The sequence below is a fragment of the Gobio gobio genome (genome assembly GCF_949357685.1).
Source record: "Gobio gobio genome assembly, chromosome: 5".
NCBI lineage: Eukaryota > Metazoa > Chordata > Actinopteri > Cypriniformes > Gobionidae > Gobio > Gobio gobio.
This window is the reverse complement of record NC_137101.1, coordinates 27,173,691-27,201,230: the sequence shown is the minus strand read 5'-3', so window position 1 is coordinate 27,201,230 and position 27,540 is coordinate 27,173,691. Positions and strand designations below refer to the sequence as shown.

The 27,540-nt window shown below is 47.6% G+C and overlaps 1 protein-coding gene across 1 annotated transcript in view; it reads right to left on the bottom strand.

The window, feature by feature from the left end:
* The window catches only part of slc2a13a (solute carrier family 2 member 13a), a gene marked incomplete at both ends in the record, with an annotated part of 107,891 nt that overhangs the window by 66,157 nt on the left and 14,194 nt on the right, over positions 1-27,540 (bottom strand). The window contains 2 exons of the mRNA XM_079816911.1: positions 24,150-24,358; positions 25,862-26,021. Of these exons, the coding sequence (XP_079673037.1) occupies positions 24,150-24,358; positions 25,862-26,021 (369 nt within the window). The remainder of the gene's footprint in view (positions 1-24,149; positions 24,359-25,861; positions 26,022-27,540) is intronic.

Sequence of the window (27,540 nt, the reverse complement as noted above, 5' to 3'; positions counted from 1 at the left end):
AAAACTGATAAAACTGACCTGATTTCAACAATTATGATTACTTACTACTGACCATCCTACTTTAGTCTTAGGCCGCATTTAAACTGCAGGCCTTGATGCACAATTCCAAATTGGTGACTAGGCCTATATCCGATTTTTTTGACGACCCGCTTACATCATCTTTTAAAAGCAACCCGTATCCGATAATTGCATTTACACTATACACTGGCGAAACAGCCCAAGACGTTCTGACCTGGAAAAGGAAGTAAAACGGCGTGATATGCAATGGACACAAGATGCAGACAAAATAATTATTCAATGTTTCGCTTTCCGCATCTTTAAAGGTCAGCAAAACATTGCTTGCGTGAGGCAGAGAAAAAAGAGGAGAGCCCTTGATCGCAATTCGTGTCCACCTGAGTTGACGTCATTCGCCTCCATCCCTTTTACAATGACGTACGACTCGCATTTACTGGGGAATATGCGATTCGACCGCTTACATGGCAGATGCAAATGCACGTATCCGAATCATATCGGATTTATTACCACATATAAGTGAGGCCTGAATCCGATCTGAGGATATCGTTTTTTTTCTGCTTACACGTTCACGTCATATTCGATCTGAGAGGGGAAAATCGGAATTGGGTCACTTGAACCATGCAGTGTAAATGGGGCCTTAAAGACACAATCAAATCAAATGATCTTAAAACAAAAATAAATAAATAATTGTCAATTGTCAAATCATTTCATGGGGTTTTAAATGCAGTATATGGGGCATGTTTTCCTTATCTAAACAAAATTTCCATGTATTCTCGCACTTTTATCAGCATGTATTCAAAAGCATTTCACTTCCTAGAGCTCTTTTCAGACCAATAGTCCAAATCCACAGAGCTTTCTAATAACATCATCAGCTATTATGTGTGAACTGTATGAAAATGCATGAAAAGCCTCTCTTCTATTGAACGTGCTTGAAAAAGCTCAAATTATTCAAGATTTCTGGGACATTGTTCTAGCCGACTGTTCTTTTCTGCTTCCCGCAATCCTCATAAATGTCACCAAAATGGCAGAATTTGCAATGAGAAGCTCATCTCATATTGTAAGACATCATTTTGACAGTTTTTGCCTGCTAAAAGGCAAGTGTGCATGTTTGTGTGTCCGGATGGACGTGGCAGATAAGAGATTTCAGGACGATTTGTCATACCTGTAGTCTCTGTCCCTGCTCATTAGGGAAACATCTACACAAAGGTCGCAAAAGATTAGTTGTATATTTTAACAGGGAGCCTTATATTGTAAAATCTGCAGACAGTATGTTGAATGAACATAACAGGTCATACATCACAGAAATGCTGAATGGATCATTATGTTCTAATGCTCTCTGGTCTTGTTAATATACCGCACTAAAAGCCTGAGATCCAATCTTCTCATATTATGCTTTATCAAAGGATAATCTAGGTTATTTTCAATGTTTTACTCTATGAGACAATCACTATGATTGTATCAGAACCAACACACATACATTATAAAACCATATACAAAATAAATAAAAAATGTGCCATGCATTAACAAAAATATGTTTGGAAGGCTTCTTGCACACTTAAAAAGAGCTATTTTTGATATAGGCCTTCAAACACTTCTACACTGAACAAAATTATAAACGCAAACATTTTGTTTTTGCCCCCATTTTTCATCAGCTGAACTCAAAGATATAAGACTTTTTCACAAAAGACCTATTTCTCTCAAATATTGTTCACAAATCTGTGTTATGAGCACTTCACCTTTGCCGAGATAATCCATCCACCTCACAGGTGGCATTTCAAGATGCTGATTAGACAGCATGATTATTGCACATGTGTGCCTTAGGCTGAGCACAATAAAAGGCCACTCTAAAATGTGCAGTTTTATCACACAGCACAATGCCACAGATGTCGCAAGTTTTGAGGGAGCATGCAATTGGCATGCTGACTGCAGGAATGTCCCCCAGAGCGGTTCCCTGTGAAGTGAATGTTCATTTCTCTACCATAAGCCGTCTCCAAAGGCGTTTCAGAGAACTTGACAGTACATCCAACCGGCCTTACAACCGCAGACCACATGTAACCACACCAGCCCAGGACCTCCATATCCAGCATCTTCACCTCCAAGATCGTCTTAGACCAGCCACCCGGACAGCTGCTGCAACAATCGGTTTGCATAACCAAAGAATTTCTGCACAAACTGTCAGAAACTGTCTCAGGGAAGCTCATCTGCATGCTCGTCGTCCTCATCGGGGTCTCAAACTGACTGCAGTTCGTCGTAACTGACTTGAATGGGCACTTTGGAGAGGTGTTCTCTTCACAGATGAATCCCGGTTTTCACTGTACAGGGCAGATGGCAGACTGCGGTATGGCGTTGTGTGGGTGAGCGGTTTGCTGATGTCAACATTATGGATCGAGTGGCCCAGGCGTATGTTATGGACAATAAACACAGGTGCATTTTATTGATGGAAATTTGAATGCACAGAGATACCGTGACGAGATCCTGAGGCCCACTGTTGTGCCATTCATCCACGACTATCCAAGGGCGCCGTAAAGGGGTGGAAGGTTAGGATGATTCTAAGGGCCCAGGCTGATTTAGGGCCCAGAAGAGCAGACCCCCTTTTTCTTTTCTTATTTCTTTTCTCTTTTTTATACATACATTAAATGTGCTAGGGCCCCTCATGCACTAAATGTGTATTTTGTCCGTTTTGACCATAGATTTTATATTTAAAAAACAAATTTCAAAATGTCAGTCACAACCACCCTCCAACCCCCCCCCCCCTTTTTTTTACAACACCGGCAAAGATCGTTTATACTCATCTTTTTCTTCTAACATTAGGCTACTTATTCCAGCGTGCAGACAGGGTTGCCAAGTTTTTACAACAAAACCCACCCAATTGCTAACGTTCCTCAAAACTAGCCAAAAACAAGCCCAATAGCTTTCCAGGGGGGTTCTCCGGGGGAAAAAAGGCATTTGGGGGTTAAAATATGTGTTATTTTGGCAGGGCTGGCAGCTCAAAATTGCATTCCTGGGTCTGTATATCACATAATTGGTGTCACTTCAACCCGCGGACTTGGCAACACAGTGCAGTTGAGTTCTGTTGACATTTGACAACTAACGTTATGCGTTGCTCTGATTGGTTGTAGGTCTATCCAATTGAGGTCTTTCCTGGTTCGGTTGAAACACGCCCCATAATCACAGCCCAACGGAGCAGTATCAGACTCAAATTCTGACTAGAATTGAGTATGACGACGTCAGGCTAAAGAGGCGCTATAGTGGACATTAATTTAAACTTCTATTGTCAGGGGGTATTTAGTCTCACGTAGCCAGACCTTCAGGCTGAGAGCATAAGATCTGGACTCTATCGTATTTTTCATTGGTCAAGGACTGCCTAAGAGGATGTTTGACTGACATGTAACGCAACCAATCACAGTTCATTTTGTTCCGCGTCATGTTTAGGGGCGTGAAAATGTAAAGTAGATGTCCCTGCAATATAACAGACCGCCATGCATCTATATATTATTAATTCAAGAACGTTGTGCATGTTTTCTGCAACAATGGAGCAGTCAACTTCACATACTTTTGAAAATCCAGCCTTTAATCTCTCATTGTCACAGTTGTAAACACAACGGCGTTCTTCTTCCACGAGGGAGTCAGAGTTTGGAGTCACGGCATTTGTTTCTAGGCGAACCGACACACTCGCATTAAAGAACGCAACACACTTGTCTCGCGGACATCCTGTAGAATTCAACCAATCAGATGACGACTTTGAAACCTATGAATTTTTTCCAGATAAGTGTGCCATATGCATCAGAACTTCAGTCAACGGTCTGTGGGCGTAACGTCTGAGGCTGAGACTAGGGGGTATTTATAAGACATCATTTTCAACTAAAACCAGGACATTTTTTAAACGCTTTGGCCGTTAATTTATTGTTAATAAATTAAAAAGTTGTTTTGTGGGCCTGAAAACGCAAACTTTTGAAAAAGTATTTCAAAGTGCAAGTTTTTTAAAACAATACTGTTTACTCTTTGCGAAAATCGTTTTCGTGGATCCTTGTGAATGGGGATCGTTTTGTCGTCTGTACGTGAAAAACACAAAGGAAAAACGTGTCAGTTTTTAGTATATCGTTGTCATGTAAACATACCCACAGTTTTCTCGTTCAGGTCAACTATTTTAATGGAGGAACATTTTGAAGAGAATCATGCTATTGAGATGTTTTTAACTAACTATCTGGGAAAAAAAAAAAATATATATATATATATATTGTTCAGTCTAAATTTAATTTTTTCGTCATTTACTTTTGCTACTTTTCAAATGTCTTTTAAGTATAAACATAAGTCATTTCAAGAATTTTTGTGTAAAAACAATTTATATCAGTTTTTGAGAAAAAATAGGACTGGCCCACAGTTGTGCCGTTATTTCCACCACACTATTCCACACACCATACTTCTTCTTCTTCTTCTTCTTCTTATTATTATTATTATTATTTAAATTAAGTGTACTTGTTTACCAAAGATAAAACTGTGTATGAAAAGAGCATGTTTGAGATTAAATATGATGCATGTAATAAGTGGGGGAATTTTGTAAAATTATTCAAAAATGTTGAAAATATTATTGAATTCTGTATATTTAAAATGCTAGATGTGAAAGTAGAGCCAAACTTAGCCCACAATGCACTAGAAATTTTCATTTCTTTTCAGGAAAAAATACCCCCCCCCCAACTCTGACTACTGAAGTAAAAGACAATGCCTTCAGCATTTTAATATTCAATTTCATGTTATGAATAAGACTTGCAAATCTTGCCACTTAGGGGATAATGAAGTCTGGAGATGAAAGCAGACGCTTAGATGCAAGGTGTTAAAAAGGTGTAACACCTCGCATAAAAGCACACAGTACAAAACGTACAGTTGTACAAATCAAGAAAAAACACATCTACACATTCTCATTAATCCATTGGTTCAAATTTAATATGTGCTGAACATGAACATGTATTGCCATGTATATATATAACCAAATTTCCTAGAGGCATAAGAGTCTCATGAAATCTTTGAATTATTCATTCAGGGAGTCGTTAATACTGCCTATATTTCTTACTCATTGAAGCATGCCTCTACCTACATTTTTGCAAAAACTCCCCAAAAAAAGTACCTATTCATACAGTTCACTGCAGTTTCCAGGTGAAATGAACTAGTGACAGTAAAAAAACAACAAATTGTATTCCTTTTCACACCAATTTTTATACAGGGGCAGATTATTGATTAATAAAAACTAATTTTTGTGCGGTTACTTTCAAAATATGACCTCTTAACCCCTTTGTATACTAACATTGATTTTTGCATTAACCAGCTTCAAAAGTATGGCCTCTCTGCCATAGTAAACCTGATCAGTAGCTCACCTCATTACTTCCGCTATGCAGAGCGCTTGAGTCCTGTGAAATTGTAAAATAAATGATAAAATAGTTTAAAGACTTGTAGAAGAAAGCTAAAATATGGCATGGTTTCTTCAGCAAATGCATTTTAGCTCATGTTTGTATTTGTTAAAGGGGGGGTCTAATGCTATTTTTCATGCAATCTAACTTATTTACACTTTTAAAGTGTTGGGTTCTCATGCTAAACATAACCAAAATGACCAAAATGTAAAAAATTAGTTGGACATATGACAGACTATTTCAGAGAATTTCTGTGCCAAATACACTTCTTCTGGATTTGAACAAGTTTTGGAACGTTTTTTTGAGTATGGCCATGTATAACATCAAAATGGGTGGAATTCCTTGCATGGGCACTTCTCCAGGAAGAACGACGAGCTTCGTTCGGGTTTGGGTAGCCGTCGCCAGCGCTTTGTTTTAGACCACAACATCAACAATGTAACTAAAGAAGTGTGTTTCTGGTTGTGAGGGAAATATAACACTGTTCAGCTTCCCAAATAACCCAGTGTTAAGGAAGCATTGGATGCAGTTTGTTTTTTCCGGAGCAGCAATGGAGTTCAGAAAGTGTGTTCTCTTACGAGAGGTTCTCTCGTATTGCGTAAGTTCCTTACGCTACGGGAAAGTATTCTTTCTTCGAGATTTCTGAAAAACCCAAAATTATCCTTAATTTTGTAACATTGTCAACGCAGTGCGGCAGCCTGGCAGACCATAGCAGGCTATTCCAGCGTGCTATTGGCTGCTCTGCTGGCAACTGCAGCAGCCTATCGGTGAGCCCGCGTGACGTGGCGACCAATGAGGGCGCTTCGCGCCCACCTGGCTTCATTTGCCTACAGGTGGGGCGTGGCCACGTGTATATAAGCAGGGCTCACGGGCTGCATATTCGATTTTCTTTTCTTCAGCGAAGCCCTTCGCATCGCTGGATCTGGAACCCGCCGCCGTGACCGCGCAGACAAGCAAGCAGAGGACAGCGCCTGAGGAAGCCGGCAGCATCGCGCCACCTTCAGCCTTCCGTGCCTGCTCTGCTATCCGGCAGCCCCATATCCTTTTACGCTCAAAGTGTTGTCGCCGCTGCGTCACACTTTTCACAAAAAGAGCCGAGCGTTGATACAAATGTCTCGTTCCACCTGCGGCTCGTGTCACGCGCAGCTCAGCTCCGGGGACCGCCATGTGATCTGCGCTCTCTGTCTGGGCCGTGATCACGCCGCCGCCGCACTCCACGCTGGCGGATGCCAAGAGTGCGAAGAACTGACGATGTCGACCCTGCGGGCTCGACTCGTCCTGTTCGAAGATGATATCCCTCCAGTCCCTGCCACGCCGCGCAAGAAGAAGCGCCGCTCGCAGCGGACTCCGGAGCTCGCAGAGAGAAGCTCGCCGGAACCTTTCCCGCCCGCTTCACTCTCGCCTTCCCCGCCCCCACCCCAGGCCGCCATTTCTGTTGCCGCCTCCGGGGATGAGGCGGATGCGGCCGCGGAACGCGCCGACAGCTGCTCCATCATGGCTTCCGACAGCGAGGACTGGTCTTCCGCGTCCTCTTCAGTCCGGGGCTCCGGACGCTCTCGAGCGGGTGAGGACGCCGAACTCTTGCGCCTTCTCACCCGGGCTGTCGAGCAGCTAGGCCTCGAATGGGCCCCGCCCAAGGTGGCAGCGCCGAACCGACTTGACGGATGCTTCCTAAACAGTCGCCGCCGTGCGCCCACCTCCAGGACTGCACCCTTTTTGCCGGAGCTTCACGAGGAGCTCGCAAAGTCCTGGAATGCGCCATTCTCCGCGAGGGTCTCGTCTCAGGCTTCTTCGACGCTCTCACAAGTTGACGGCGCGGCCGAGAAAGGCTACAACGCTATCCCTCCGGTGGAAGAGGCGGTCGCAGCGCACCTTTGCCCGCCTTCTGGTTGGCGCTCAAAGGCTGCCCTCCCGTCCAAGGCCTGCAGAGTGACGTCATCGCTGATCGGCCGCGCTTTCGCTGCCTCCGGTCAAGCTGCGTCCGCTCTGCACTCTATGGCCGTGCTGCAAATCCTCCAAGCTAATCTCCTCCGCGACATGGACGAGAAATGCTGTGACGCTGAGTTAATCACGGATTTGCGAAGCGCGACGGATCTCTCCCTTCGCGCCACCAAGACCGCAGCACAGGCCCTCGGACGCTCTATGGCCTCCCTCACGGTAGCTGAGCGCCATCTCTGGCTCACGCTCGCGGACATGCGAGAAACAGAGCGCGCGGCCTTCCTAAACGCCCCGCTCTCTCCGTCTGGGCTTTTCGGACCAGCGGTCAAGGGGATCGTCGACCGTTTCTCCGAAGTGCAGAAAACGACGCAGGCCATGAACCTTTTCCTGCCTCGACGCCCCGGCGCTCGCCGTCCTCGTGACCAGCCAGCAACGAGCTCCGCGCAGCGCCCAGCGCGGCCCCCTTCGTCTCAGAGAAGACCGAGCGGCCGCCCCAGATCGCGCTCTTCCAGCCGTGGTAAGCCGCCTCCACCTCGGGGCCCCCGGCCTAGGATCACGCTGAAGCCCGAGCCTCCAAAGTCCTCCTAGCAAGAGGCGAGAAACGACGGTTAAGTCCCGCCGCGGCCGGACCACCGTCAAAACTCTTTTTCCTGTCAGCCCCCACCACTGTGGCTGCTGCAGATGGATTTCACGCAGCCAACGAGCCGGCAAAAATGCCTTCTCGCCTGTCAATAACCGCCGTTTTTACGGCGAACCAGAGAAATCACAAAAGTTGCATTATTTCTGGTCGCACGGCTCGCGCCGTATGTGTTTCAAATGCAGTAAATGTGCCCACTTTTCTGTGTTCACCCCTGCACACAAGCACTATAAACCCTGTGTCCCCCACTCACATAAAGCGGCCACCGGCCGCTCGAGTGCTAGAGTTAGGTCACGTGTCCGCTTGTTTGCGTCCACGACTAACCACCACACGCGCTGTCACACAGCCACTCTTAACCGGTCATGTTCCACGCGTAAGAGTTGTGCCCGCTCAAACGCGCTCACACATTTTCGCGAACATTATGCCTCAGGCGCCACGCGCCACGCCACACACCATTTATTTTCCGCCCAGGGTGGCCGGAGCGATGAGTGTAGGGCCGCACACAAGCCACTCCCCGCTCGAAGCGGCAGAGATGCAGTGTGTAGGGCGGCCAGCCATCGCGAGCGATCGGCTGGCCCACAGCACAGAGAGCGCGCGCACTGCGCCCGCCCCTCCTATACGGGCCGTCAAACCCGCGAAGCGCGGCGTTTCGAGCCCGGAGGCCGTTCTATCCCGTGTGGCGCACGCGAGAGCGTGGGAAGCCATTCCAGGTGTATCAGAATGGGTGCTGAAAACAGTGAAGCACGGCTACACTCTGCAGTTCGCTCGCCGCCCTCCGCGCTTCTGTGCGCGTACAGAGACGAGAGTGAGCGAGGAAGTAGCACATCTACTTCGAGCAGAAATAGCCACGCTGCTGTGCAAAGGGGCTATAGAACCGGTTCCCCACTCTATGAGCGAGTCAGGCTTTTACAGCCGGTATTTTCTCATGCCAAAAAGGGATGGGTCGCTCAGACCGATTCTGGATCTGAGGCGTCTGAACAAAGCTCTTATGAAAAGATCGTTCAAGATGCTCACGACCAAGCAGATCCTCGCGCATATTCGCCCGAGAGACTGGCTAATCTCCCTAGATTTGAAAGATGCATATTTTCAAATCAAGATAACGCCGCGTCACAGGCCATTCTTACGATTCGCCTTCGACGGCCAGGCTTATCAATACACCGTCCTTCCGTTCGGCCTGTCACTAGCACCCCGTACATTTACGAAGTGCATGGACGCGGCCCTCGCTCCTCTGAGAAATCGAGGGATGCGAGTATTGAACTATCTGGACGATTGGCTCATCCTGGCGCAGTCGGAGGCCGAGCTCCTCGCCCACAGGGCAATGCTGCTCAGCCATCTGGACAGCCTAGGGCTCACGGTCAATTGGACCAAGAGCTCATTAGTGCCCACGCAATCAACCTCATTTCTGGGTTTGAATCTGGACACTGTGGCAATGTCAGCCCGCCTGTCACCCCATCGCGCGCGCCAAGTTCGGCGCATGGCTGCGTACTTTCGGCCAGGCAAAATCGCACCTCTCAAGCTGTTTCAGAGGATGCTGGGACGTATGGCCTCAGCTGCAGCTGTGCTCCAGCTGGGCTTAATGCGCATGCGCCCGCTGCAATGCTGGTTAAACGCCCGAGTGCCTCACAGGGCCTGGGCGTCCGGTGGCTTCAGGATCAGAGTGACTCAGGGCTGCGTGTCAGCCCTAGAGCCCTGGTTAGTAGCCGACTGGTACCAGAGGGGAGTGACGATGGGAGCCATCTCACACCGCAAGGTCATCTCGACGGACGCCTCCACCACGGGTTGGGGCGCCGTTTTCGAGGGCAGATCAGCCTCGGGCCTTTGGTCGAGCGAGGAAAAACTCCTACACATAAACTGTTTGGAGATGATAGCGGTAGAGAACGCGCTCAAGCAGTTTCTCCCGCTTATACGAGGACACCATGTGTTAGTCCGGTCGGACAACACCACAGTGGTGTCCTACGTGAACCGGCAGGGCGGTGTCAGGTCCAGAGGTCTGGGCAATCTGACAGAACGCCTGCTCGTGTGGGCACACAGCTCGCTGCGCTCGTTGAGAGCTGCGCACGTGCCGGGCCACCTCAATGTGGGCCCGGACAAGCTGTCCAGGGGCCTCATTCTCCCAGGAGAATGGTCCCTGCACCCCCAGACAGTCCAGCTGGTATGGCGCCTGTTCGGCAGAGCGGAGCTCGACCTCTTTGCAACAAAAGAGAACGCCCGCTGCCCGACGTTTCTGTCCAAAAGCGAGGATGCGCTGTCCCAAACTTGGCCCAGCCTCCCGCTGTATGCTTTCCCGCCGATCTCCCTATTGCCCCAGGTCATAGCGAAAATCAGGGAAACGCGCCGTCCGGTGCTCCTTATAGCACCGCGCTGGGAGAACCAGATTTGGTACCCAGAGCTGGTGAAGCTGTCGCACTCACCCCCCTGAACAGTTCCGCTGAGAGCAGACCTTCTCTCTCAAGCAGGAGGCTAAGTTTGGCATCCCCATCCAGAGCGATGGTCTCTGCATGTATGGGTGACCAACGGATACCCGTTGACCTGCCCGAAGGGGTTATGAACACGATTTCACACTCTAGAGCCCCCTCGACGAGGCGGTTATATAGTTCTAAGTGGTCGGTGTTCACTGAGTGGTGTGTTTCCAAGGGATTGGACCCACAGCAATGTGGGGTCCAGCGGGTGCTCTCCTTCCTCCAAGAGTTTTTGGAATTGGGCAGGTCCCCTTCCACGCTCAAAGTGTATGTGGCGGCTATAGCAGCGTTCGCTCAGACGACGCTAGGTAGCACGCTAGGAAGGAACGAGCTCATCGTCCGTTTCCTCAGAGGAGCCAGACGGATGAATCCCCCGCGGCCCCCGTCGGTTCCTATATGGGATCTGGCCTTGGTCCTAGAGGCCCTGAAGGCTCATCCCTTTGAACCGCTCGAGACTGTGGAACCAAGGTTCCTTTCGCTGAAAACCACGTTTCTGATAGCTCTGGCTTCAGTGAAACGCGTGGGGGATCTACACGCGCTCTCAGTGAGCCCGACGTGTATGGAGTTCGGTCCTAATGACTCTAAGGTCATTCTCAGACCGAGGCATGGTTATGTCCCCAAAGCGATCGGCACTCCCTTCAGGGCGCAGATTATCTCCCTCTCGGCTCTGCCAGCATCCGATGAGGGGGACGGTGGCAATTTCCTCTGCCCTGTCAGGGCATTGAGGGTTTATGTCACACGCTCCGCCGCCTTCAGGCGTTCTGAGCAGCTATTTGTTTCGTTTGGTGGGCGCACTAAAGGTCTCGCCTCCTCGAAACAGACCCTGTCCAGGTGGATAGTGGACGCGATTGCAACTGCATACGCTTCCAAACACCTGCAGTGCCCGCTAGGTGTCAGAGCACACTCCACCAGAGGCATGGCCTCTTCGTGGGCTTGGGCCAGAGGGATTTCCATCCACGATATCTGTATGGCGGCAGGCTGGGCCTCCCCGTCTACGTTCGTGAGATTTTACAATCTGGAAGTTCCTGCCTTACAGGCGAAAGTGTTATCAGTTCAATAGGGCCGTTGGTTCTGCCCAGTGATTCTGCGCAGACATAGCTCACATACTGGTAGTAAGTTCGGTACTAGGCTCATGTGAATTTGAAGGAGACCGGCGGTGCCGTTCCCTCATTTACGAGACGAGCTGTTGTGAGTTTGAAGGTGACCGGCGGTGCCGTTACCTCACTCATATAACAAGATATTGTGAATTTGAAGGCGACCGGCGTTGCCGCTCCCTCATTCATGAGACAAGGTGTGGTGAATTTGAAGGAGACCGGCAGGTGCCGTTCCCTCATTCATGGGACAGGGTGTTGTAACCACCCGTCGTAAACCACCCGTCAGTTCGAATGAAGTGTCTGTATATGTGGTGGCCCGTTTTTTCTTTACCGGCCACCCTGCCCGAGCAGTGTTATGGTCCCCGGTTCCCTGGGATACATATGCTGTATGCGAGGCGCGCACGGCGTTGACAATATGTTCCCGTAGCGTAAGGAACTTACGCAATACGAGAGAACCTCTCGTAAGAGAACGATACTCGGTTACTTAACGTAACCTCGGTTCTCTCTAGAAGAGGGAACGAGTATTGCGTTCCTTGCCGTGCGCCCCGCTGGCTTTTACGCTTCAGAACTAAGAAAACCGAATATGCAGCCCGTGAGCCCTGCTTATATACACGTGGCCACGCCCCACCTGTAGGCAAATGAAGCCAGGTGGGCGCGAAGCGCCCTCATTGGTCGCCACGTCACGCGGGCTCACCGATAGGCTGCTGCAGTTGCCAGCAGAGCAGCCAATAGCACGCTGGAATAGCCTGCTATGGTCTGCCAGGCTGCCGCACTGCGTTGACAATGTTACAAAATTAAGGATAATTTTGGGTTCTCTTACGAGAGGTTCTCTCGTATTGCGTAAGTTCCTTACGCTACGGGAAAGTATTCTTTCTTCGAGATTTCTGAAAAACCCAAAATTATCCTTCATTTTGTAACATTGTCAACGCAGTGCGGCAGCCTGGCAGACCATAGCAAGCTATTCCAGCGTGCTATTGGCTGCTCTGCTGGCAGCAGCCTATCGGTGAGCCCGCGTGACGTGGCGACCAATGAGGGCGCTTCGCGCCCACCTGGCTTCATTTGCCTACAGGTGGGGCGTGGCCACGTGTATATAAGCAGGGCTCACGGGCTGCATATTCGATTTTCTTTTCTTCAGCGAAGCCCTTCGCATCGCTGGATCTGGAACCCGCCGCCGTGACCGCGCAGACAAGCAAGCAGAGGACAGCGCCTGAGGAAGCCGGCAGCATCGCGCCACCTTCAGCCTTCCGTGCCTGCTCTGCTATCCGGCAGCCCCATATCCTTTTACGCTCAAAGTGTTGTCGCCGCTGCGTCACACTTTTCACAAAAAGAGCCGAGCGTTGATACAAATGTCTCGTTCCACCTGCGGCTCGTGTCACGCGCAGCTCAGCTCCGGGGACCGCCATGTGATCTGCGCTCTCTGCCTGGGCCGTGATCACGCCGCCGCCGCACTCCACGCTGGCGGATGCCAAGAGTGCGAAGAACTGACGATGTCGACCCTGCGGGCTCGACTCGTCCTGTTCGAAGATGATATCCCTCCAGTCCCTGCCACGCCGCGCAAGAAGAAGCGCCGCTCGCAGCGGACTCCGGAGCTCGCAGAGAGAAGCTCGCCGGAACCTTTCCCGCCCGCTTCACTCTCGCCTTCCCCGCCCCCACCCCAGGCCGCCATTTCTGTTGCCGCCTCCGGGGATGAGGCGGATGCGGCCGCGGAACGCGCCGACAGCTGCTCCATCATGGCTTCCGACAGCGAGGACTGGTCTTCCGCGTCCTCTTCAGTCCGGGGCTCCGGACGCTCTCGAGCGGGTGAGGACGCCGAACTCTTGCGCCTTCTCACCCGGGCTGTCGAGCAGCTAGGCCTCGAATGGGCCCCGCCCAAGGTGGCAGCGCCGAACCGACTTGACGGATGCTTCCTAAACAGTCGCCGCCGTGCGCCCACCTCCAGGACTGCACCCTTTTTGCCGGAGCTTCACGAGGAGCTCGCAAAGTCCTGGAATGCGCCATTCTCCGCGAGGGTCTCGTCTCAGGCTTCTTCGACGCTCTCACAAGTTGACGGCGCGGCCGAGAAAGGCTACAACGCTATCCCTCCGGTGGAAGAGGCGGTCGCAGCGCACCTTTGCCCGCCTTCTGGTTGGCGCTCAAAGGCTGCCCTCCCGTCTAAGGCCTGCAGAGTGACGTCATCGCTGATCGGCCGCGCTTTCGCTGCCTCCGGTCAAGCTGCGTCCGCTCTGCACTCTATGGCCGTGCTGCAAATCCTCCAAGCTAATCTCCTCCGCGACATGGACGAGAAATGCTGTGACGCTGAGTTAATCACGGATTTGCGAAGCGCGACGGATCTCTCCCTTCGCGCCACCAAGACCGCAGCACAGGCCCTCGGACGCTCTATGGCCTCCCTCACGGTAGCTGAGCGCCACCTCTGGCTCACGCTCGCGGACATGCGAGAAACAGAGCGCGCGGCCTTCCTAAACGCCCCGCTCTCTCCGTCTGGGCTTTTCGGACCAGCGGTCAAGGGGATCGTCGACCGTTTCTCCGAAGTGCAGAAAACGACGCAGGCCATGAACCTTTTCCTGCCTCGACGCCCCGGCGCTAGCAATAGCTCCGCTGCTCGCCGTCCTCGTGACCAGCCAGCAACGAGCTCCGCGCAGCGCCCAGCGCGGCCCCCTTCGTCTCAGAGAAGACCGAGCGGCCGCCCCAGATCGCGCTCTTCCAGCCGTGGTAAGCCGCCTCCACCTCGGGGCCCCCGGCCTAGGATCACGCTGAAGCCCGAGCCTCCAAAGTCCTCCTAGCAAGAGGCGAGAAACGACGGTTAAGTCCCGCCGCGGCCGGACCACCGTCAAAACTCTTTTTCCTGTCAGCCCCCACCACTGTGGCTGCTGCAGATGGATTTCACGCAGCCAACGAGCCGGCAAAAATGCCTTCTCGCCTGTCAATAACCGCCGTTTTTACGGCGAACCAGAGAAATCACAAAAGTTGCATTATTTCTGGTCGCACGGCTCGCGCCGTATGTGTTTCAAATGCAGTAAATGTGCCCACTTTTCTGTGTTCACCCCTGCACACAAGCACTATAAACCCTGTGTCCCCCACTCACATAAAGCGGCCACCGGCCGCTCGAGTGCTAGAGTTAGGTCACGTGTCCGCTTGTTTGCGTCCACGACTAACCACCACACGCGCTGTCACACAGCCACTCTTAACCGGTCATGTTCCACGCGTAAGAGTTGTGCCCGCTCAAACGCGCTCACACATTTTCGCGAACATTATGCCTCAGGCGCCACGCGCCACGCCACACACCATTTATTTTCCGCCCAGGGTGGCCGGAGCGATGAGTGTAGGGCCGCACACAAGCCACTCCCCGCTCGAAGCGGCAGAGATGCAGTGTGTAGGGCGGCCAGCCATCGCGCCCGCCCCTCCTATACGGGCCGTCAAACCCGCGAAGCGCGGCGTTTCGAGCCCGGAGGCCGTTCTATCCCGTGTGGCGCACGCGAGAGCGTGGGAAGCCATTCCAGGTGTATCAGAATGGGTGCTGAAAACAGTGAAGCACGGCTACACTCTGCAGTTCGCTCGCCGCCCTCCGCGCTTCTGTGCGCGTACAGAGACGAGAGTGAGCGAGGAAGTAGCACATCTACTTCGAGCAGAAATAGCCACGCTGCTGTGCAAAGGGGCTATAGAACCGGTTCCCCACTCTATGAGCGAGTCAGGCTTTTACAGCCGGTATTTTCTCGTGCCAAAAAGGGATGGGTCGCTCAGACCGATTCTGGATCTGAGGCGTCTGAACAAAGCTCTTATGAAAAGATCGTTCAAGATGCTCACGACCAAGCAGATCCTCGCGCATATTCGCCCGAGAGACTGGCTAATCTCCCTAGATTTGAAAGATGCATATTTTCAAATCAAGATAACGCCGCGTCACAGGCCATTCTTACGATTCGCCTTCGACGGCCAGGCTTATCAATACACCGTCCTTCCGTTCGGCCTGTCACTAGCACCCCGTACATTTACGAAGTGCATGGACGCGGCCCTCGCTCCTCTGAGAAATCGAGGGATGCGAGTATTGAACTATCTGGACGATTGGCTCATCCTGGCGCAGTCGGAGGCCGAGCTCCTCGCCCACAGGGCAATGCTGCTCAGCCATCTGGACAGCCTAGGGCTCACGGTCAATTGGACCAAGAGCTCATTAGTGCCCACGCAATCAACCTCATTTCTGGGTTTGAATCTGGACACTGTGGCAATGTCAGCCCGCCTGTCACCCCATCGCGCGCGCCAAGTTCGGCGCATGGCTGCGTACTTTCGGCCAGGCAAAATCGCACCTCTCAAGCTGTTTCAGAGGATGCTGGGACGTATGGCCTCAGCTGCAGCTGTGCTCCAGCTGGGCTTAATGCGCATGCGCCCGCTGCAATGCTGGTTAAACGCCCGAGTGCCTCACAGGGCCTGGGCGTCCGGTGGCTTCAGGATCAGAGTGACTCAGGGCTGCGTGTCAGCCCTAGAGCCCTGGTTAGTAGCCGACTGGTACCAGAGGGGAGTGACGATGGGAGCCATCTCACACCGCAAGGTCATCTCGACGGACGCCTCCACCACGGGTTGGGGCGCCGTTTTCGAGGGCAGATCAGCCTCGGGCCTTTGGTCGAGCGAGGAAAAACTCCTACACATAAACTGTTTGGAGATGATAGCGGTAGAGAACGCGCTCAAGCAGTTTCTCCCGCTTATACGAGGACACCATGTGTTAGTCCGGTCGGACAACACCACAGTGGTGTCCTACGTGAACCGGCAGGGCGGTGTCAGGTCCAGAGGTCTGGGCAATCTGACAGAACGCCTGCTCGTGTGGGCACACAGCTCGCTGCGCTCGTTGAGAGCTGTGCACGTGCCGGGCCACCTCAATGTGGGCCCGGACAAGCTGTCCAGGGGCCTCATTCTCCCAGGAGAATGGTCCCTGCACCCCCAGACAGTCCAGCTGGTATGGCGCCTGTTCGGCAGAGCGGAGCTCGACCTCTTTGCAACAAAAGAGAACGCCCGCTGCCCGACGTTTCTGTCCAAAAGCGAGGATGCGCTGTCCCAAACTTGGCCCAGCCTCCCGCTGTATGCTTTCCCGCCGATCTCCCTATTGCCCCAGGTCATAGCGAAAATCAGGGAAACGCGCCTTCCGGTGCTCCTTATAGCACCGCGCTGGGAGAACCAGATTTGGTACCCAGAGCTGGTGAAGCTGTCGCACTCACCCCCCTGGCCAGTTCCGCTGAGAGCAGACCTTCTCTCTCAAGCAGGAGGCTCAGTTTGGCATCCCCATCCAGAGCGATGGTCTCTGCATGTATGGGTGACCAACGGATACCCGTTGACCTGCCCGAAGGGGTTATGAACACGATTTCACACTCTAGAGCCCCCTCGACGAGGCGGTTATATAGTTCTAAGTGGTCGGTGTTCACTGAGTGGTGTGTTTCCAAGGGATTGGACCCACAGCAATGTGGGGTCCAGCGGGTGCTCTCCTTCCTCCAAGAGCTTTTGGAATTGGGCAGGTCCCCTTCCACGCTCAAAGTGTATGTGGCGGCTATAGCAGCGTTCGCTCAGACGACGCTAGGTAGCACGCTAGGAAGGAACGAGCTCATCGTCCGTTTCCTCAGAGGAGCCAGACGGATGAATCCCCCGCGGCCCCCGTCGGTTCCTATATGGGATCTGGCCTTGGTCCTAGAGGCCCTGAAGGCTCATCCCTTTGAACCGCTCGAGACTGTGGAACCAAGGTTCCTTTCGCTGAAAACCACGTTTCTGATAGCTCTGGCTTCAGTGAAACGCGTGGGGGATCTACACGCGCTCTCAGTGAGCCCGACGTGTATGGAGTTCGGTCCTAATGACTCTAAGGTCATTCTCAGACCGAGGCATGGTTATGTCCCCAAAGCGATCGGCACTCCCTTCAGGGCGCAGATTATCTCCCTCTCGGCTCTGCCAGCATCCGATGAGGGGGACGGTGGCAATTTCCTCTGCCCTGTCAGGGCATTGAGGGTTTATGTCACACGCTCCGCCGCCTTCAGGCGTTCTGAGCAGCTATTTGTTTCGTTTGGTGGGCGCACTAAAGGTCTCGCCTCCTCGAAACAGACCCTGTCCAGGTGGATAGTGGACGCGATTGCAACTGCATACGCTTCCAAACACCTGCAGTGCCCGCTAGGTGTCAGAGCACACTCCACCAGAGGCATGGCCTCTTCGTGGGCTTGGGCCAGAGGGATTTCCATCCACGATATCTGTATGGCGGCAGGCTGGGCCTCCCCGTCTACGTTCGTGAGATTTTACAATCTGGAAGTTCCTGCCTTACAGGCGAAAGTGTTATCAGTTCAATAGGGCCGTTGGTTCTGCCCAGTGATTCTGCGCAGACATAGCTCACATACTGGTAGTAAGTTCGGTACTAGGCTCATGTGAATTTGAAGGAGACCGGCGGTGCCGTTCCCTCATTTACGAGACGAGCTGTTGTGAGTTTGAAGGTGACCGGCGGTGCCGTTACCTCACTCATATAACAAGATATTGTGAATTTGAAGGCGACCGGCGTTGCCGCTCCCTCATTCATGAGACAAGGTGTGGTGAATTTGAAGGAGACCGGCAGGTGCCGTTCCCTCATTCATGGGACAGGGTGTTGTAACCACCCGTCGTAAACCACCCGTCAGTTCGAATGAAGTGTCTGTATATGTGGTGGCCCGTTTTTTCTTTACCGGCCACCCTGCCCGAGCAGTGTTATGGTCCCCGGTTCCCTGGGATACATATGCTGTATGCGAGGCGCGCACGGCGTTGACAATATGTTCCCGTAGCGTAAGGAACTTACGCAATACGAGAGAACCTCTCGTAAGAGAACGATACTCGGTTACTTAACGTAACCTCGGTTCTCTCTAGAAGAGGGAACGAGTATTGCGTTCCTTGCCGTGCGCCCCGCTGGCTTTTACGCTTCAGAACTAAGAAAACCGAATATGCAGCCCGTGAGCCCTGCTTATATACACGTGGCCACGCCCCACCTGTAGGCAAATGAAGCCAGGTGGGCGCGAAGCGCCCTCATTGGTCGCCACGTCACGCGGGCTCACCGATAGGCTGCTGCAGTTGCCAGCAGAGCAGCCAATAGCACGCTGGAATAGCCTGCTATGGTCTGCCAGGCTGCCGCACTGCGTTGACAATGTTACAAAATTAAGGATAATTTTGGGTTTTTCAGAAATCTCGAAGAAAGAATACTTTCCCGTAGCGTAAGGAACTTACGCAATACTCGTTCCCTCTTCTAGAGAGAACCGAGGTTACGTTAAGTAACCGAGTATCGTTTTTCAGAAATCTCGAAGAAAGAATACTTTCCCGTAGCGTAAGGAACTTACGCAATACTCGTTCCCTCTTCTAGAGAGAACCGAGGTTACGTTAAGTAACCGAGTATCGTTTGTTTGTTCCTGGTCACGAGTTGAAAATGCATCAAATGTCTGTGTTTTGTTGGCAATCGGCACGTAAGTGCATATAATGAAAACAACACGAACATATAGTGAATAGAAAGTTATCCAGGGAGGAATAATGCCACGAATGTATTGTGTGTGTGTGTGTGTGTGTGTGTGTGGGTGTGTGTGTGTGTGTGTGTGTGTGTGTGTGTGTGTGTGTGTGTGTGTGTGTGGACTGGTAATCCCTACGTTATGGGGACAAAATGTCCCCACAAAGATGGCAATATCCGAAATCCTCGTCCTTGTGGGGACATTCGCTGGTCCCCATGAGGAAAACATCTTATAAATCAGACTAAGTGATGTTTTTTGAAAATGTAAAAATGCAGAATGTCTCCTGTGATGGGTAGGTTTAGGGGCAGGGGCAGTGTAGGGGGATAGAAAATACGGTTTATACAGTATAAAAACCATTACGCCTATGGAAAGTCCCCATAAAACATGAAAACCCAACATGTGTGTGTGTGTGTGTATGTGTCTCTTTAGCTCCGCCCACTGCACTCCTCTACGAGTTTGGATGTTTGCGGAAAGAGTCGGTACAGCTTATCTGTCTTTTATAAATCGAATAAAACTAAAGACTTTTTTGAGATATGAAAGATGCAATGCTACTCTGTAGGTACTCAAGATTAACATGAGGCTGCAACTGTGTGTGTTACCTTTAACCCTTTAACTATCGGTTAGGTTTAGTGTAGGTGGTACGTTATTTTCAAACGCGATAAAGCATTAGCCTTTTAGCAACATAGTCTATATGTACAGCAAACTTACGTAACTTTGAAAAATGTGCAAAATGCGCAAGAAGCAACTTCATAAAATCAATTTTGTAGTAATGTCGTCAAAGTCACATTTTCCCAATAAGCTAAAATAGGAGCTTTAGCATGGTCATGCTAATGCTAATATTCAGATGCCTACAGTAGCACAAGTGGGAGTGTAATAATGCTTAGTTGTATCCTTACAAATCAACATGGTTTTATTAAAAAAGGCCAAGGAAAAGGTCTTACATTTCTCATTCCTCTCGCTGATTCGCTTCTTTTTCTTACTGTGTCTCTGTGTGATGTTTCCGTTTAGCTGTCTCCGTCATTGCGACTACAGATGGCAGGTTTAACAGTGTCACCTCATTTAGACATATTTCTCATTACAATTCCCTTGATCCTGTCCACATCTACCGTTTCCTTTTCTATTAGTTCCGAGGTGTTTCACATCAGGAACAATCAAAACAAACGAGACGACAAACAAAAACAGAACAACATGCAATCCGCACAGTAGGACAACGCATCATGATTGCAATGCAAATATAATTATATACTCTACTGATATGATATTATGTGGTGCATGTGAACTGTTACGCTGATATCACTGTTACTATTCACAGGCGTGGAGTGAATGGGGCTGGGCAGGTGTTTTCAATTCATTCTCTGTGGGAGTTGAGTGGCAGGCTTGTGCAGAGGACTGTGGGATTCACAGTGGAGCAGTGCAAGCGAATGTACAAAAGTTGAGTCATTTTGTTGAGATGAGTAATGTTACGTCTTGTTTTGTTTTCTGTTGTGTTAACCCTGCTGAAAAATCAAACATTGCTGGTCGTGAGCATAAGGTAGCCTGTGTTTTGCATGATGGGACCAGCATGGGATGTTGGTTTGCTGGTCCCCAGCATGGAAAGCAGGAGTGCTGGTGGATCAGCTTAGCTTTGCTTGAGAACAGCATGACTATTGTGGTTACATTTTTTTGACTAACTGTGACTAACATTTATTTTTCCTTACAGGCCTAACATTTAACACTTGAGAACAAAATGTACCCTAAGGTTAGTGTGTCGAAAGAGTGGAAACTTTAAAGATACTGGCTAGACAGTTATTCCAAATGTAATGACACTTTGAGTAATAAAATGAACTAATAACCCACCCCATGATTTTTTTTTTGATGATTCTAATGTTTTTGATTTCTAAATTTGCTTTGCCAGTAACATAGGGAGTGGGTGGGTGCTGTTCTGCTCAGATTGAACCAATCATATTAGAGGATAATGAGATCATGAGTAATATGTCATGTTATTTTTACTGCGTATGTATGTCTATCTATAAACTGCTGTATTTTTCTTTGCTGGTGAGATTCTCTGTGAATGTTGTGAGAACTCTCATATCTCATAAGCATTTCAAGGGCACTTGCTGGAGTCATTGCTGTGCAGCAGGTTAGACACTAGAGATCTTACTTCTTTGTCAAGTGATAGTGTTTCACGAGTTCACACTTACATATAATTTATAGAGAGTACATTTAAATCCGTACTTGGCGTGCTGTCCGGGGGGAGGGCTTTGAGGTCGGAATTTGGCCCGAACCCAGAGTACCCCCCCCCCATGTATGTAAGTGGTTAGAACTAAAAGTGTGGAGAAGGGGTGGTGGAGGGATGCTGATAACTGTCAACAAACGGAGGTAGGACTGCTGTGTAACTCTATTGTTGATTGGCTGAGCGCTCTCCACTTGTGTCAATTATCTGAACGTGCTCCTCCCGAACCTTGTTAATAAAAAATCATTTACTGGAGCACTTCGATAAATATCTTATTCCTGAGTGATACTGTTCAAAAGGGCGAGAGACATCAACCGACTCGAAGCAGGTTGCCGACTGTAGATGCACGATAGTGTATAAGTATTGGGTGTCAACTGGGGACGCCACAGGTAAACTTAAGTCAGGTGCGTAGGGGAAAATCTACCACACTATGCTTGTACCAAGGAATATAAACCAAGATGGCACATACACATTCCCTGTTGATCCAGCATAAACCTACATGAATTCCATGTTAGTCCAGACTGGTTTATGCAGGTGGTATTGTGCTGGTCTAGCTGGCTGCAATTTTGTTGATCCAGGAACAACATTCCTGTCTGAAAATGTAGTCTTAAACATATCCTTACCCTTAACTGCTCAGTTAGCAGCTAAATTGTTGAACCAAGGAATATACACTGCCGTTCAAAGTTTTTGATCGGGAAGATTTTTTATGTTTTTTGAATAAGATGAAACATGCATGAATTCCATGTTAGTCCAGGCTGGTTTATGCTGGTGGTATAGTGCTGGTCTAGCTGGTAGACCAGCATAGTCATTCTGTTCTCAAGCAAAACTGAGATAGTGTAGCTGTTGGGGACCAGCAAGTCAGCAACAAGCATCCCATTCTGGTCCCAGCATGCAAAACATAACGTATTGCTGGTGATTAGCAATGCTGGCTTTTTAAATAGGGCATGCAAATGTGGCCACAGCATGAACAGACTTTTCTTAAAAGGGACTTTGGTTGAACTGCTAAACTTAGTTGCATCACCAACAGTCATTGTCATTTATGTTACTTAAAATGGCCAATTCTAACAGTAAATGAATGACTTGGTTTCTCTCCAAACACCCCTTAAGAACAAATCACTGCAATTACTTCAGCTCCTGTTACTACTGCCTACTGTCTCAGTAATTAACATTTGCCCATTTGAAACCCATGAACATTGACCTTTCACATTTGAGCGGTGAGAGCATGACATCATCACTATGACAGCTGCAGGACCATAAAATGTATGTGTTTCCTTGAAAGGTGTACCATGATGTCCATAGGGTCTTCAGTTTATGGTTTGGTTTCACAATGACTTGGCTGAGGCCAGAAACCTGGATGCCTAGCCTGGATGAAGGATCTTCTTTCTGATGAACATCCCATAAGTGTCTATCATATTTAGATGTTCTAAAGTGGCTATAAGGTCGGGGAGACTATGACTGATTGGTTAGTAAATGAGGTTGTATAAGGGCTGGTAAGGGGGTGGGTGACTTCCCATGGTTAGTAATTGCCTCCACCTACGGCCTATTAGATTTGCTTGGATTAAACATGCTGTTCAAGTACATGTGCTATTCAGTTGTTTCCGCCCTGCTGTGCCGTTGAATTGCTGGTAATGTTGCTTTCCATTGCACTTGACTATTATAGGTTGACTCAAATGAATTTTGGTTCATGAACACCTGTGGCCCCTTTGGGTTTTTATTGCTGGTGTGCCATGCATGTTCTTTTTGGCATTAAGAAAACACTTCCCCTTTCATTTCCATTCATCTCCACCGGGTTACCTCCTGGACTGTAACGGATAAAAATCAGCAACATGGCATTTTCGTATGTGCCACAATAGGACTGTTGTTCTGGATAGAGCTTGAAAACTCTAAGGGTCTCCTTCACCTTCAGCTCTGCAGAGAAAAGTGGGATGTAAAGACCTCTTCAGCCAGTAGTTAGTGACCTTTGAATCAGAGGTAATTAGGGACAGAACCAATTCATTTTTCAAGATCCTCTTGTCCCTTGACTCTTGACATCTCCATTTCCCAAGCTTTTTGGATTCTGTGTGAGACTTGCTGCCACATGTTCGTTGACTTTGATTTGTTTTTCTTGTTGTTTTCATAAGGATAAAAATGCTTTGATACTGAGGTTGCCAAAATGCTGTACTTTTGGTTGCTAGTAGGTGTTCCTAGTCAACGGCAGTATCCAACTGTATCAGACAACGGATTATGTATCCTATTTGTAGTTGTTATAGTTGACAACTGCGACTACTGGAAACAAATGATTTTCATGGTATTTGGTTCCATTAACTGCTCTCTGCATTCTTTGACCATTGCACATAGAACACTCTACCAAAAAGTGTTTAGCCTTGGTCCAAATTAAATACACCTGAACCTTCCAGGTGTGATAAGCAGAGCTAAACTCTGCAGGAAAGTGGACCTCCAGGGGCAGAATTGGACACCTTACTGTACCAGAATACTGGGATTGCGTCACTACTGAATATGCAGTGCTACTGCAAAATACTTAACAAATAAAACTTATGGGACAGTTCTTTTTTAATGTATTGGTTAAAAAGACTCAACTCATTAGTAATTGGTTTGAAACAGTCTAATGACTCATTCACTAAATGAATCAGAGCAGTTATAGACTTATTGAGCATCAATTTTGATCACTTTGTCGCATCTGTAGCAGTTTCTGATATTCATTTCATCTCATGTCACCAATTCCCATTTAAAATGAAAGAATTCCGGGTGCATTTATGCTGCAAATCGCTGAAAATGTGAAAGCTTCTTAAGTTTGCCAATATCCACATGGTGTTCTCATGAGCAGTTGAGTACTTTCCATAATTTAATGAAAACAGTGAACTGAGACTATATTTGTGTTTCTTTGAGCTACTTGCATGTGTTTGCAAGACTATTTTCTCACCTCCTCCGCAGTCCTTTTCCTCCTCTTCAATGCTGCTTTTGATAGTGTCATACTCCTCGTCAATATTCTGGTTGCCACGGATTTGACTGAGCACGCGCCGGGCCTTTTGGGTAAGGCCTTTCTGAATGAGCCAGCGAGGACTCTCTGGTAGGAAGAGGAACCCTAGGAACTGCAGCAATGCAGGGGCCACTGACAGACCCAGCATATACCTACACAGATGAAAAAGAAACAATGCGTTAATTGAGGATGCACAAAATTAGAAGAAAATAATTATTGTTTCTGTCTCAGTCACGTATCCTTTCCTCAGCTGCTGAAAGATTACATAGTGCCTACGCTTTGTTGCTAGTTTATTTTTGAAACTACTTCTGATGTGAACATAACATGACGTTAATGGTATAAGTTGGATGAACTAAACTTATGAACTAAAACAGCATTATTTTGGAAAACTTTAATTTGCAACTACATGTCAACTAACTCTCATTAGAGTATTAGTAGACTGTCTGCTTAATATTGGCTAACACTTTATTTTGATGCTCTCCTAACAGACATTCTATTGACTATAAGTAACTTTGCAAGTGCATGTAAACTTATTCTACAAACCCAAACCTAACACTCTACTAACAGTCTAAAGAAAGTTAGTTGACATGTAGTTTCTAATTATTGGGAGTTAGTTGATATGTAGACATTTAGTTACAAAGTTACTTATAACTAACAGAAAGTGGAAATTTTTTTAAATTAACATGAGCTAAGATTAATAATTGCTGTACGAGTAATTGTTCATTGTTAGTTCAAATTAACTAATGTACTGTAGTTAACTAATTTTAACAACCCATATTTAACTAAAAATTTAGACAAATTCATTTTTTACAATGTGTGGAGACAAACAGAAAGGTTTGTGCTTAACATTTCTGAGAAAATTAATAAAATTTTAAATCTTTACCAGAAATATCTGTCAGTTAAGCCAACTTGGTCTAATGACAAGTTGTCATTAAGTTATTAACCAGTTATTAACAGTTATTAAGGTATTAACCATTCAATCTAAACATCAAACTTAATGGCTGTAATACAATAAATAAAGGATAAACAGTTCTAATTTTTTGTATGAACCTAGCCATCCTTTGTATCATTATTTACTACAAATTATCATGATAATGTGTTGGTTAGGCAGTAATCCCTTCATTTACATAGAGCGATTTGTGGTTTTGATGCTGTGGAACTCTACTGGAAAAAATCGTCCTGTAGGGCAGATCCTGTAAAAAATGTAATTCTCACTCTCTTTAGCCTGTCACAATAAACCTTCAAAAAAAAAAACCTTCATAAAAGTCATAAAAGTAAATAAAAGTTCATAAGTTCATAAGAGTAAATAAATGGCAACATTTCCATTAAGTACACATTTATAACATTTTATTTCCCATAGCAACAGCTACACATGGTGAGGGGGATATTTTACAGCTGGTTTAACATTTATTTTGCTTTTTTTTGAAGGTTTATTGTGACAGGCTAAAGAGAGTGAGAATGACATTTTTTACAGGATCTGCCCTACAGGACGATTATTTCCAGTAGAGTTGACGTTCACATCACAGAGAGGTAGACAAATCCACACAGTGAATTCATTCTCTCATCACACTCGAATCAGACTTCAAGCTCACATCTCAGAATTCAAGATTCAATGCAAATTCTGCCATTAAAACCCAAAGACTTGATGCTCCTACCTCCAGCCTCCATGCTGCATGTAGCTGAAGGCCCCATCAATAAGGCTGGCTATGAATTGTCCAGCTGTGATGAACAGTGTGTTGATGGTGACCAGGCGTCCTCTTAGGTGGGGTGGCGATGTCTCAGCGATGTACACAGGAATGGTCATGGACCCAATACCTAAACGGATGTATAAATAGCAGTCAAATATTGGTTGTTTTCCATTTGGTTTGGAATCTTTCCATTAGCTGCTCACATTCCACAGATGTGAAACTTATTATAAGACATTACAGTGCAGTATGTTGCTCCTGCTGTTTTGTTTTGGGATGATGGTGGACATAAGCAGTAACAGTTTTGAAACATTAATTAGATAATACAATTTTAGTGCCCATATTGACATGATAAAGTATTATTATATACAAAGTATTACATTGAAAAGGATTTTAACATTAGAGTATACTGTATGGAATGGATGGAAGAAGACAAAAACATGATTAAGCACTACAGAAAATACATTACCTACGCACTTTTGTCTTTTATTACAAAGGTTTGTTTTTGAAATCTATGCTGTGGTTAGAAAGTTGTGCCCAGAGCACAAACACACAAGCTCCTTAGAAATAAGTAAATTTTTAAAAAATTAAATCCTTTACTCAACCTGTTGCTCTGAACGCATATGACTTTCTTTCTTCTGAGGAACAAAAGTTGAAGAAAGTACTTTCTACTTTCTACTAAAAAATTCGTAAAATAATCATAAAGTATCCCATATTATTTGTACACTATATTCCACAAATTCCAAAGTTTTTTGTTATTTTTTATTTTTTTATTATTTGTTTTAGGCTGACAGCCCAAGCTCGAATTACTTTCATTATAGCCAGTATATTCCTGACTAATTCAATTCAATGATTTTGTGTTCCACTCAATAAATGAATGAATGAATGAATGAATGAATGAATGAATGAATGAATGAATGAATGAATGAATGAATGAATGAATGAATGAATGAATGAACGAATGAATGAATGAATGGATTTGGAATGGCATAGGGGTGTAACGAGTGTAGTCTGTTTTGGTTTCATTTTCACTGTGCATTCTGTTCATGTTTTGCCTGCCTGAGTTCCTAGTTAATTTCCCTGGCTATTAATTAGTTTCCACACACCTGTTTCTATTCACCTTGATTATGTTCCCCATGTATTTAAGCCCTGAGTTTCATTCTGTTCATTTGTCCAGTATCACAAATGCCCAACAGCAGGGGTGCCTTTTACCCCAAACACCATACTTTTACATATCCTTTACCTATTCTTCCGTTATTGAAAAACTTGCTTTAATTACAAACATTAAGGGAACCTTTGTCTCAAAATATATTCAATAATTTTAGTGATTCTCATTTTCTACTTAAATCTACAACATTAAGTTCAATATTAGATCAAATTTAGCACAGAATCAACTTTGCGCTGCTGTCCACAATAACGTTGTTACGGGTGTGCTCAGGCAGGAAGGCAAAGACAGGTAGTAGAATACTCAAACAACGTTTAATACTCAGAAGACTCAAATAGAACAAAGTAGCACACCATACATAACGTACACAAACGAGATCGGACCGAGACTGAAGGAATGGGAGGAACTTAAATACAAACACAGATGACTAACTAACGAGGGGCACAGGTGATACAGATGAGGGTAACTAAGGAAACACACAAGT